This window comes from Porcisia hertigi, chromosome 36, assembly GCF_017918235.1.
Source record: "Porcisia hertigi strain C119 chromosome 36, whole genome shotgun sequence".
Lineage (NCBI taxonomy): Eukaryota > Euglenozoa > Kinetoplastea > Trypanosomatida > Trypanosomatidae > Porcisia > Porcisia hertigi.
In genome coordinates, this window is record NC_090595.1 from 1,615,468 (window position 1) to 1,628,610 (window position 13,143).

Sequence of the window (13,143 nt, forward strand, 5' to 3'; positions counted from 1 at the left end):
ACGTGTGTCCCATGGGGAGCAAAGGCAAAAAGGGAGGAGAGAGAGAGAAGTGGTCCCAAGTGGTGATGATCACGACCCCGTAAGGAAGAGGGGAAGGGCAGTGAGAGAGCGGGAAAAAAGAACACCACCTCAGACAGAAGGCGTCAACCGGAAAATGCGGCACGAAATCGAACGGTGAAGCAAGTAAATGATACGGTTGGCGTGAGAGAGATACAAAAGCACAGGAAGACGGGGACATACAAACTGCAAGCAAGCACGACATGGAGAAAAAAAAGGGGAAGGGGGGGGCGGTTGTAAGGAAGCAGAAGATAAAATGCTATCTCGGCAGTGCGCACGCCGGCAACACACATCCATAGGCTCCCCCCTCACCCTTACTCGATGAGGCGATACACACACACACACACACACACACACACAAAGGGACACACAGCTGCATTCACCGCGGTCATTAGCACACCGTACACATGAAATACTGAGGGTACAGAGAGAGAGAAAAAAACAAAGCGATGAAGTAATAAACCGTCGGGCAGACAATGACATATCGCATGTACATGCGCAACACATACAATCTAAGAACAGAGCACACGCACCCACAGAAACCACAAAAAGGAGGAAAAAATGTCTCTCCACAGAGAAAGTGCGCTACCGTCTTGTCGGGAAAAAAAGAGGGGGAAGCACACCCCCCCCCTTATCGCATCATTATCATCGCCCGCCCCCCCCCCTCCTCCCACGCATGGTCTTGAGCGAGGCAATGGGAGACACGACTTGAAGTTGTAAGGCGTGAACAAGAGCATAGTCGTAGTAATGCGACAAGAACGATACCACGGCGTACACGTCACAATCCTGGCCACCGCATGCTCGCCTTCGCGTAGTATATACCGTTGACAATAACAAGATCCAGACACATCTCACAGGTGGGCCCCTGGCGGATGCCGCTCTTCACAGAGAGTCAGGCGTCCCCGAAGTCAGCATCGTGAGCTCATGGGTATCGTCTTTCGTAGCGCGTGTCAGGATACCCGCCACTCATTGCTGGCAACTGAAGAGGGAGAAAGGAGGCTGCCACATTCGACCGTACAGATCGTTGCCGTCGCTCAACACTCGGATTTCGGTAAAGTATGACGACATGATGCGTGCCCCTTACCTTACTCCGTATGGGAGATACCTCTGGAAAGCCCATGCACACCCGACTCCCTCTCGGTCGTCCTCCCCCAAGCGCAAGTTGTCAGCCCAGAGGCCCTCCTGATATGGACAATCTATGATTTGATACACTGCCCTGCTCTCTAGGAGACACCCTCTCGGTTTCTTGCACCCGCCTTCGCGCTATGACCGCATGTTCTTGTCGGCGCGGTTGCCCCTCCTCCTGCTTCAATGCCACAGAATATGCTGGGGTGGTGAAGGCTGCGGCTGCTGCTACTGATGTTGCTAGCGTTACCCTCCGTTAGAGTTCTGCAACGAGTGCTGCTGATGCTGTTCTAACGGTTGGCTCGGGTGAGGGCAAGCGATTCATGATTGTCCCAGCACTCCTCTCCATCTGAGTCACTTCTTGCTCGACGAGAAATACGTATGCAAGAGCAGCCTGCGGCCCCGTCTGCTTCGTAAACAAGTGCGAAAAAAACTGACAAGCGACACAGGGTGTGCTCGTGGGCTCAGAAAAACTTTGCCAGGGTGGCGCCCGTTTTTCCCCTATGCGGCGGCGGTGTCCCCCACACCCTGTTGTGTTGAGCCTCCTCTCCACTGGTTAAAAAAAAACTCAACTTGTCAAGCATCCATGTCGGAAAAGACGCAGGGTGGATCGTTGTCGTGCGACGCTTCCTTTTTTTTTTGGAGGGGGGGGGGAGAGGGGGGCTCGACAGGGCCCGTGGCTCCCCACCCTGTGAGGACAGGATGCACAAGGGCACCAATGATGAGAGAGCCAAAAGAGACAGTACCAGTACTCCGCATGTGTACTTTAGATACGACCGTGCAAAAGTGTACCCGCCTTCGTACCACAACTGTGGCTCTACCCCCGTGGGGACGTGAGGGTGCACTATTTGGTTGCTCTCCATCTCATTCAAATCGCATTTACATGTTGTGCGACACGCTCCAACTCCAAACGGCTACGCGTTGCACTTACAGAAAAACAAATACAAACACACCCACGCATACACACATACACACTAATGCGCACAAACCAATATCAAAAAACTGAGCACCATCTCTGATAACACCAGTTAAGCTACGCACCGTGCCTTGTGTGCGCGTGTCATCTCATCTCACTATTGAGCTTAGGTACTACTCCATCTCGTACATGGTGTCGTCGCTGTCTGGCACGGGCTGCTGGTGCTTTGGACGCTCTACACGAAGAGGCTGCGGTGGTGGGTTCATGGGACGGTTCGGCGCATCCGCTGCGACAGCGATGTTGTGGCCATCTTTGCTAAGCATGTACGAGACCGTCGGCGTCGTCGAGAACTCCTTGAGGGAAACACTCTTTCTCATTCTTTTTTCGGAGGGCTTCGATGTGTGTGTGTGTGTGTGCAGACCCAAAAAGACGGAGATGATGAAAGAAAAGATGGCACTGTGTGAGTGTGTGTGATTGGGGTGGGGTGGGGTGAAAGGGGGGAGGGGGGGGGGATGAAAAGCAGAGGGAAAAACAAAAGACAGCGTGTTGTGGAATGCAACGATACCCGCTTGCCCAACCACCCACCCGCACGGACGCACAAACACACGAGAGACACAGACAGACCTACAGAGACGCACGAGATGACGATGGAGTGTCTGAAGGGAATTAAAGAAACAGCTGCACGGGAGTGGCGGGGGGGTAAGGCTCAGAAACAGCGTGTTTATGTGGAGTAGTCGTAGTATTAGTCGCAACAGGGTGAGGCTGTATGGATGAATGAGAAAACGGAGACCAAAAGAGAGAGAGGAGGGGGAGGGGGAGGGAGAGGAGAGGACAGGAGAAAGCAGTCAGCACCACACACAGCAGAGTGGAAGAAAATGTTAAACGAGAAGGTCGATTCGGTAAGAGAGAGGAAGAGAGAGGAAGAAAACACTGAAGCACAAACACATACAAAGCGAGTCGAGGCAGCGGGACTAGCATACGCGAACAGACACACACGGGAGAGGGAAAGGAGGGGGGGGGGCTGATATCACTAGAGTGGGCACGAAGTGGTGCGAGAAGGAAGCACAGAAGAAAGACTTAGAAGAACGAAAAAAAAAGAGCGACTGATGAGACGCAAGTGCACATCTGAACGGATGTGGAGGGAAAAACATCAAAAGGAAATACAAGGCCAGTACGCGAGGAGGAGACGATAGAGGTGAGTGGGGAGAGTAGGAAGGATGACCTTTGGGACATGTAACGAGCTCCATACTATTGAAATCGAAGTGATTCCACACCGAAAGCACGAACGACTGGCTCAGTGGAAAAAAAATAACGAATCATTTGATCATATGGAGGTCAAGTGTTCCCGCAATGTGTGTGTATGTGTGTGTGTGAAGCCTACAACACGCACCGGCAGCGATTCAGCACCCTGTCGATCTACGTTTGCACGCTTGCATGGGAAAACGTGCTGCTGTTTTTTTAATTGATTTTCTTTTGGCTCACCTACGCACCTACGGAAAGTTGTGCGATGTGTGAATATGCAGTCCCAGTGTTTTGTTTGGGGGGGGTTACGAAAAACACCACATCCGACCTAATCCGCTAGCAGCAGTGTGGACACATTCAAAACCCAACAAGTCCACTGGAAACGGTTGAGTGCGTTTTTTGTGCACCACACACACACACACACACACACACCCACACACACAAGCGAGCACAAAGAGACACGCTGCTGAAGAAGCGAAGCTGCCCGTCAAGCAATATGCAAGTAGAGCGCAGACACTCCAAACCTTCCGCGACTCAGTAGCCACAACAGCTGACGCCGACATGGAAGGAAAGCGCGGCCTAATCGGCGTAGAGGACGTGACCGCCAATCTCGATTCGTCGCCTTTTGATGACCACCTCCGTTGTATCTTCACAAGGCTCCCCCGGTGGCCTCGCAGGCCCCTCTTGATCGTCGCCCACCGCGCTTTCCTCAGTCGGTGAGCCACGTTTGTCGCGTACCACCCTAACTGTGTGATTATCTGTGTTCCACTCCAGGGCACAGTCCACATCCAGAGGTGGCAGTGGTGCGGAAGACGACGACGACGACACAGCGGCAGCGGCAACTGCTTTTTCATAACTGCGCATTGCCTCCAGCGCCCGCCTGTCGACATGTATTGATGACAAAAGTACTTTCCGTGAGCACAGCGGGCATGGGGCGCCGACGTCGACAGTGTTGAAGGAGCGCTGTTGAGTAGCCTGCACGAAACTCTCAACATCGAACATCTCCAGGTGCACACAGCTCTCCCCTCGCGCTGGAATTCGAATGACAGTCTGTGAAATGGGATCGCGCAGAGGCGTCACCACGCAGGTTGCCTTCACCGCTTCGTCACTGGTACACATCGAAAAAGTGTCGCCCGGCGTGGCGAAGGTTTCGTTCAAGGAAACGATAACCTGAGCGATGGCGGCGGTATTCCACTGGGGCTGCGCTAGAAGCTGCTGCAGATACGCACGTGCCCGCTTGCAACGGCACACGCGGTAGTCGCAGAGATCGCCCACACCGTATGACAAGACACAGTCCACAGACGATGTCGACGCCGACAGCGCGTTCGTCTTGCTCGCCGCCGCCGCCACCAGTTGATCCACAGCCGGTGTTTTGAACCGCTGTAACTCCTCAGCGAGCTGGGCCATGTACGCGCTGACATGCACCGTGGCAATACCGCAACAGTTGGCGTCGTCGACGTCAGCGTAAGCGTAGGTGGTGCGCAGCACGTGCTCCACTCGACGGCAAAAGGCCCCGCATAAGAGAGAGACTTGCCGCAGCTGCGACACGGCCTGTTGAGCCGGATCCACGGTTTTCGACGGCACATTCAAATCTGTATTTGACATACCGCTGCTGCCTTCGTTGGCGGACGCCGTATTCTTCGCCGCATGCGCCATTACCTGCTGGTACGTTGTTCGCAGAAATGCCAGAAGCGCATCGTAGGCCTCCTGCAGTTGCAGCGTCGTCTTCACACGGCGGATGCCGCGCAGGACATCGTGGGCGCTAAGGGTGCTTTGCCTAGCTTCACCCGACATGTAAGGCACGCCAACAGGGGGGGGAAACAAAAAAAAAGGAAGGGAAAGGAGGACAGTACTGTCCGAATGTCGATGGCCGGTTTTTGCCTCGCGCTTCTTTATTTTTCCCCTGGTGGGAGCCCTTTTTTGGGACACAACGAAGAAGTCTAGCAGACAACGGAGGCTCCCTGTAGGCGAGCGCGTGTCAAAGATAAAAGCGCAACACTCCAGGTGAAAATCTACTGCGAGGTGCAAGCAAAACCTGTGTGGCCAAATGGTATGGGGGAAGGAGGAGGCAATGTGTCCACAGACACAACACATGCAATGAGAATCAGAGAGGTGTATCGAAGCACATGGGCAACAACAGATAAGACATAAAGGAAAGATGCATTAAAAAAAAGGGCATAAAGGAGGACGAAAGGAAGAGCATCGATTGCGCCATGCAGGGGAATCGAACATGCATAGATGATCTGTTGCAACACCTAACGCGCTACAACTAATACAGACACTTGTCCACATATGGAAGACAAAAAAAAAATAGAGAACAATTTCCCAGCACATTCCTCCTTCTCCCGCTTCACGTGAGCCGGGGGAGGAAAAGGGAGGAGGAGGGTGGGCAGAGGAGGGCCGGGGGAAGGAGAGACAGTGCAGCTGCAGACCACACTTGTCAGTTGTGCCCATGTTCGAGAACAATGCTTCTCTTAGTCGTGCAAGCGACTCCATCCGTATTCCATTGATGTCTGTTATTTTTTTTTTTGGAGGGCGAGTACTGCGTATGTGTACCCCGGTGTGTACAGTTTTTTGATCTCCCAAAAGGTTTCATTGAAACGCATTTTCCATTGCCCCCACCCCCAACCACACCCTCCCTTCGGTATGGCCTACGATAAGAACGTGTTTTTTCCTCCTCCTCCTCCTCCTCCTCCTCCTCCCCCTCGTCCATCCCTTTTTTCTTTCACAAATCCCCTATTTTGCTCCTCCACATTACCGTCGTCTCACCAGGCTCTTATAGTTCTTTTCTGGTTGAGGTCGGGCTCCCTTCCCGTTTAATATGTGTAGGTGTGTGGGTGGTCTCCTTACTGGTTTGTTCGGCAGACGTGTGGGGAAATAGTGGGTGCTCGTCTGTCTGAGTTCTGTATCGAAATAATTACATATCCTACAATGATTTAAAAGACAAGGGGGGGGGGCCGGCTTAGGCAATGAGCGGCAACCTCATATAAAACCAAGGGCCTACAGGGAGGGGATGTTCACACGGGCTGGGGGGGAGAGAAGACGTTACGAGAAGCCGGGAAAGAGGGACGGCTATTATGCCAAGAGAAACGAGTAAGGTAAAAACGGGTGGGTTAATACGGGAGAAAGATCAGATACGTCAGCCCCCAGACTGCCCCTGTGTGTATGTGTGTGTGTGTGTGTGACCGCTCCTATTTTGCTTTCTTTTGATGTGGTCGTGGTGGTGGTGACGCCGCGTCACCCCTTCCTCCTCCTCCTCCTCGCACCTGTGGGCTTCCCGCATCAGTTTGGAAAGTTTCAGCAGCATCAGAGAAATATACATGGAAATAAACGTAAAGGAGGAAGCGGCAGAGGCGGAAAAAGGGGGAGAGAAAAAAAAAGATACTCGTTTCTGATATCAACAAAAATAAAATATATTTGAAAAAAAAAACATTTTTTCTATTAAAGGGAGGCAGAGGCGTCATTCAGGGGGAGGGGGAGGGACATGTCCAAAATAATATATAATTAAAAAAATTCACCAGATATGCGCATGTGCGTCCATCAACAAGAAGAAGGGCAAGAAAACAGAAAAAAAGTGCAGTGCGAGCGAGTATGCAGCAGCGACGAGGGGATGAGAGGGAGGGGGTGATGCGCGTGGGTGGACGAGAGAGGCATATTGACAAAATGGGGAAACTTATGAGCAATCGTGTTGGGGTGAAGAAAGGAGACGGAGAGGGGAGGGGGGAGGGGGGAGGACGTGCCTGCATTCACTTTCGGTTTTGCGTTCCGCATGTTTTACACTGTTACATCTTCCGCAGTTTTTCATGGTGTATATTAGGAACGCAAAGTGTGTGTGTGTGTGTGTGGGGAGGGGGGGGGGCCTCTTGCGTAAGAGTCCCTTGTTTCGTTCATCTCAGACTGCGTCAAAGTGTGTATGAGGGAATGTGCATCCACTGCGTCTGCTCGTGCGGCTCTGCGTCAGACTGTACGACGCTGCCTTCTCTTCGTTCTCATCATAATATCGGGAGTGGGGAAAGAGAGACCGATGCGCACCTCTATTGTTTTGAGAGTGCCCACCTTCGTCCATTGGCCAGAATACGCACCAAGAGAACGAAACAAAAAAAAACACCACACCGCAACAAATTAGAGATTGAACGCATCTCGTCGTAATCAACACATGGATGGGAAAAAAAACGGTTGGAGACCGTCAAAAAGGGGGAAGGGGATAAATAAAAACTCCGGAAGAACCACAGCAACCAAAGAAAAAACGTGAAGGGATCGGAGTCCAAAGATGGTAGAGCGATAAGGTTCATTTTTGTGGTCCTAGAAGCGTCGATGTGAGAGGGCATCCTCACTCCCCTCCCTCTCTGCCTCTGTGTGTGGGGAGGGGGGGGAGATTTCCACCGCAGTGCTTTGAAACATATAAACAAGATATAAAATGAGATGGAGAGTGTGCCCGTAGGGCAGGGAATACAGGGTGAAAATGTTTTCTTTTGCATGCGCGTGTGTATTTGTGTGTGTGTGTGTGTGTGTGTGGAGGGGGGGGGATGGAATGTGGTTCCGAGATGTGCGCTTGTCCTTAGATACCAGCAGTCCTACATCACATGGCTGTTGGGCCTTCATAATACGTCGTTGTGGAAACAGATGGGGGAAAGGGGGAGGAGACAAGAGCACCCACCCAACGTTCAGAGGCAACGATCTCCGGAGGGGAGAACAACGTGCCCTTTTTCACTTCTTCTACTCCTCAAGAACAAGAAGGTGGGGGGGGGGGCAAAAGAGGAAGTGAAAAAGCAAACATTGTGGTGATGGGGAGAAAGAAGGGCGTACGCATTACATTGAAAATCACATGGGAAATAAAGTAAAAGGAGGGAAGCGAAAAAGAAAGAAAAACGCTGCGGAGAAAACGACGACAAAAACAGAAGAAAAAGTGAATTAAGTCTTTTGAAGTAAAAAAAAAGTTTGGATGAGGGGGTAGGGGGGAGGGGGCGGAGGGGCGCGCCTCCTCCGTGATAGGGCGGAAGCGATGTCGTCAGTGAAGCCAGTCGCGTAGCCTTCTCATCTCGGCACAAGTATGCGTGCCTTCATGACGTGTGCATCAATCGCGTCGCACGCGCCGAATGCTGAGATAAAAACACACACTAATAAGCAGCAAAAAAGATGAGGGGGGCGTGATCAGATTGGAGAGCGAGAGTGCGAGAGAGGCACACATTCCAAAAAAAAGCAAATCTCTCTGTCACGCCGTTACCGAGACGGTCTACCAACCCGGTGTGACCACACACACACACACACACAATCTCAACATCTGATGCAACACACACGCACCAAAAAAAAAAGAAAATGAGGTGAGATGAGCCAAAGGGTGCGAAACGAAAGAGCGAGGCGGAGAACCGGGGCAAGAGCAAACGGAAAACAGAGGACTCCTACAAAAGTCGGAATTTTGTAGCGCCGATATCCGTGAGTGCGCGCATTGACCAGCCACGCGACGCAGTGTAACGGAAAGAAAAATCGTCAAAGAGTCGCCGGTGACTGGACGAAGGAGAGCGCTGAGGGCACCGAACATGGTAAGGGGAAAAAAAGAGTCTTAATGCCAAAAAGAGCAGCCTTTGCCAAGCAAAGCATGCGCGCCGTGACATCATCGCACCCAGACGTACACAAGCACGTACAACTGGCGACACCACACCGATAACTATTTTCTCCACTTTCGTAAAACCTGAACGAAAATGAAGCAGTCGCGATAAGGGGAACGCACTCGAGCGAACGATTGTGTGTGTGTGTGTGAAATCAGCTTTGTGTTGCCGAGGGTACGACGGTGCCAGTGACGCGTGCATGTGCAGAAGCAATTCGTTGATACTCGTGCTCGATACAACAGTTGAGACTTCCAGGTCCGAGGTGAACCACACACGAATCGCATTGCTCCTCCTTAGAACATCCCCTAGGCTTCTCCACATTTCGGTCTGAACTTGCTGGCCTTGTTTTTCCTTCCGGCATAGCACCCCCCCCCCACCCAACGTCTTTCAAATTTAGCAAATCCCCTGATTTCGGGGAAAGGTGCAGTCGGAGCAGGGGGGGGGGGGAGGGAGGGAGGGAGGGAGGGAGGGAGGAAGGGAGAAGGGGGAGGGATTGAAGTCTGGCCCTCTAGCCTGCCCCCCCCCCCTCCCTCTCCCTTCCTCCTTGTTTACACCCCTCCCCCCTCCAACTACGCAGGTTCAAACACCGCCCTCCTTCACATTTCCCTATTCCAATGCACACCTACACTTTAGACGCCAGGCGAGCAATAATCCGCTCACGCTCAATGTTGAGTGAGTCCAGATGGCGGCGGAGGTCTTGTTCGTTCCACTGATGCACATCGTCACTCAGACCCACGGTGATCTCACGGACCTGGCGCCAGAGGGCGCCACGGAGGCTGACGACGCGGCGCACCGACGTAGCGGCCTTGATAGGCACGAGAATGTAATTGTTGTAGCGGAGCGCGATGATGCAACCCGTGGCGCCGGCCATAGCCTCATGCACGGCAAGCGTGGCCAGTGAGGTGCAGAAAAGCGCGTCGTTAGAGGAGGGCGGGCAGGCGCGGATCATGTAAGAGGGGTCGATGTACTTGACTGTGCCATGCGGAAACTTCTCCTTGTTTGCACGCAGCCAAGCTTCCACCTCCTTCTTCAGGATGAAACCGATATCGACAAGTTTTTTATTACCCGAGGCGTCGTGGCCGCCATTGCTGGTCGCCCACTCCTGGCCGAAGCCCTCCGCGACAATCACGACGCAGTTGTGCGACTGCTGAAGACGGCGTTCAATGAGACGCATCACTGTCTCTTTCGGTAGCGGGTTCTCGGGAATGAGGCAGATGTTCGCCTGCGCGCTGGCGACAGCCGTTTGGGCGGCAATGAAACCGCTCTCACGACCCATTAGCTTCACAATACCAACACCGTAGTTAAGGGACACGGCCTCGGCGTAGGCGGCGCGCACGGCGTTCACGGCCTGTTCGACGGCAGTCTGGAAGCCGAAGGTGCGGTGAGAGAAGGCGAGATCGTTATCGATCGTCTTCGGCACGCCAAACACGGCGATGTCCTCGCCACGGCGCTTCGCCTCCTCGCAGATCTTTAGAGCACCCCGCTGCGTCCCATCACCACCAACAGTGAAGAGGATATTGATCTTCATGCGCACAAGCGTGTCAACCATCTCCTCTGCGCTCTGCGGGCCGCGAGAGCTACCCAGGATTGTGCCACCGAAGCGGTGGATCTGACGCACATCTGTGCGGGAGAGCTCCACGGCGGTTTTGCTGCCCTCCTTCGAAAGACCCCAGTAGCCGTACCGGAAACCGACCACGCGCTTGACGCGGTAGGACAGGATGCCAGTCAACGTGATGGAGCGGATGACATCGTTCAGACCGGGGCAGATGCCGCCGCAGGTCACGATACCGATGGAGGTCTCGGCCGGGTTGAAGTGGAGGTGCTTGCGGGCGGAAGCCAGTTCGCATACCAGCTTATTGCATGATACCGGGTACTCGGAGTCTAGGTTTTCCTGCGGACGGGGATCGTACATGATGTGCTCCACCTTGTCGCGGTACTCCTCACGGAGAATGTGCTTCTTGGAGGGATTCATGTACTTTGCGCCGGGCAGACGTTCCACTGCCAGGTCGGCGGCGGTCACCTGCGACAGTGGCGCCTGGTACGACGGCACCATCTTGCTGTTGACGCGCTGACGAGTGTCCATTTTTTTTTGTGTGTGTTCTTCCAAGGAGCGGTATACTGAAAGCGTGCGACCAAAATAAATACCAAAGCAAGGAAAGAGTTTTGAGTCTTTCTGAAGGGGGGAGGGATGGAGGGGGAGGGGGAGAGGGGGGTTGAGTGGAGGATGGCTACACAAATGCACACGCGCGTTGCTGATGATGATAGCAGTAACACGGAGAAGTGATGACGGGGATTCGGGGTTTGAAAATAGACGGGAGGGGGGAACAGATGAAGTTTAGACTTTCCTTGATACGAAAAACTGGTTTAGTAGATATGACGACGGAGAACGTGGCCGAGGGGAGGCGGGGGGGCACAGAGAAGGGTCAAGAAGTAAATCCAACAACGGTTTAGCACGATGTGAAGATGTGGGTGTGATAAGAGCGAAAGAAAGGAATGATGTGTATGCCCACGCAACGCGAATGCGTTCGTTGAAAATATGATGAGAGTAGAAGAGGGATGAACGGAAAAGAAAAATGAAACAGTCCTCCTTGAATGCAAGCCCCCCTCAAGACAGGAGCGCCGAGCTCCCCTCACCCCACCCACCCGCCAGCGCCTCTGTCAGAGATCCAGCCGTGCGAGAGCCGCAATGCCCTCCCCCACCTTGCGCTCCTCCTAACCTTGGTGCATCGATGTGTGTCGAGTACAACCAAAAGGAAAAGAGAATGCGAAAGATGGGCACGGCTGACGACAGATGAGGGGGGGAAGAGAGAAGCAACAGCAAGTATATACGTAGAGAAATGTTTGCGGTTTCCATACCGCAATACAACATAAATCAACCTTCGCGGCCTACACCGGTTTGGCGCAGGACCACCGCCATGAGGGCAAAACAGCACGCGCTACACGCTACAGTTATGCCACTCTCAGTCGCCCCAACACCGGCAACGCCTCAAGGCCTAGACTCACACCCGCTTTGCAAGTCATCCCCACAACCACCCAAATCCTGTTGAAGAAGGGGGAGGAAGGGGAGTAAACCCGCGCGATGCATTTTTGCTGGTGTAGGGGGAACTCAGGCACCTCGGTCGGTGGGCGCGCAGTGGAGGCGCTGGATGAGACGCGTTCGGGGTGATGATGTGGAGACCTCTTAGCACTCATTCGCATAATTCAAACGTGTGCACGCTCGCCTAGTCGCTTCCGACGCTGCGCCACAATACAGCCCCCCCCCCCGATACACACACACACACAAACACACACACCGCGGACATCGAATACGGTACATCGCTCTGACCTCTCGACGTCGTCGGCGCTTGGGGCTGTCTACGTCACAAATGCCTCAGCATTTTGGCAGGAGAACAGAGACGGCTCAGCTTTTTTTTCAAAGGGCGGCGGCTAGTGGGTCCCTTGTGATAGCCTCATGGCTGAGGTACGCCCCCACCATCACCACCACCACCACCATCACCACCTGGTGACAAGTGGAGTTGGAGGATGGAGAGAGGTATGCAACGAGCAAAGAGCAAAAATATATACCCCCTCCGGGAACGTTTTCCTTGTGCGTGCCGCTCTGTATTTGGCATGCCTTCAACATGCAGAATGCGTCAGTGATATGGAGTATGTCTGTAGCATCGCTGGAAAAACTCGGCGGGAGCAGGGAGATTGAGAAAGCAAAAGAGAGGGAGAAGTACGAGGGACCAAAGCAACGAAAGAAGACGACACAGAAGAGAAAAACAGGAACAGCACATACAACTCTGTTGGAAATGAGATGCGACCACACACAAAAAAAAACACGAAACGCCTAGCGAGAGAAAAATGAATGAGGGAAAGAGAGAGGGGGAAGGAGGGGTGAAGAATTGAGAGAATACAGACGTACGAACAACAACAAGAAAAAACGAACCATTGATCCCAAACGCCAAAGTGTAAAACAAGGAGCGATGACGACGCAAGCCAGCACAAAACCCGCACATACACATATATACACAACCATTACATGCGACACGGCACTCCTAGACATATCAATACCGCGAAGCAGAACGATGGTGTCCCTTTTTTCTTGTTATTTCCCGTGGAGAGAACCGCTTCATAATGACAAAGACAGTTCTTCCCATATTCTTCGTTGTCGCCGCCTTTTCCTGAACGTGGAGGGTCCAAAAGGGGTGCATCACC

At 53.0% G+C, this 13,143-nt stretch overlaps 3 protein-coding genes across 3 annotated transcripts; all 3 read right to left on the reverse strand.

Annotated features, from left to right (window-relative positions):
- Nucleotides 1–2,271: 2,271 nt before the first annotated feature.
- JKF63_00422 (uncharacterized protein) lies at nt 2,272–2,475 on the reverse strand (the record flags this gene model as incomplete). Its single annotated transcript, XM_067896473.1, has 1 exon — nt 2,272–2,475. The coding sequence occupies one exon, from the start codon at nt 2,473–2,475 to the stop codon at nt 2,272–2,274; it is 204 nt and encodes a 67-aa protein (XP_067752630.1).
- A 1,444-nt stretch (nt 2,476–3,919) lies between these two features.
- Nucleotides 3,920–5,134, reverse strand: JKF63_00423 (uncharacterized protein; the record flags this gene model as incomplete). The annotated part of the gene is made up of 1 exon (XM_067896474.1): nt 3,920–5,134. The coding sequence occupies one exon, from the start codon at nt 5,132–5,134 to the stop codon at nt 3,920–3,922; it is 1,215 nt and encodes a 404-aa protein (XP_067752631.1).
- A 4,434-nt stretch (nt 5,135–9,568) lies between these two features.
- On the reverse strand, nt 9,569–11,029 carry JKF63_00424 (uncharacterized protein; the record flags this gene model as incomplete). Its single annotated transcript, XM_067896475.1, has 1 exon — nt 9,569–11,029. The coding sequence occupies one exon, from the start codon at nt 11,027–11,029 to the stop codon at nt 9,569–9,571; it is 1,461 nt and encodes a 486-aa protein (XP_067752632.1).
- Between the last annotated feature and the right edge of the window lie 2,114 nt (nt 11,030–13,143).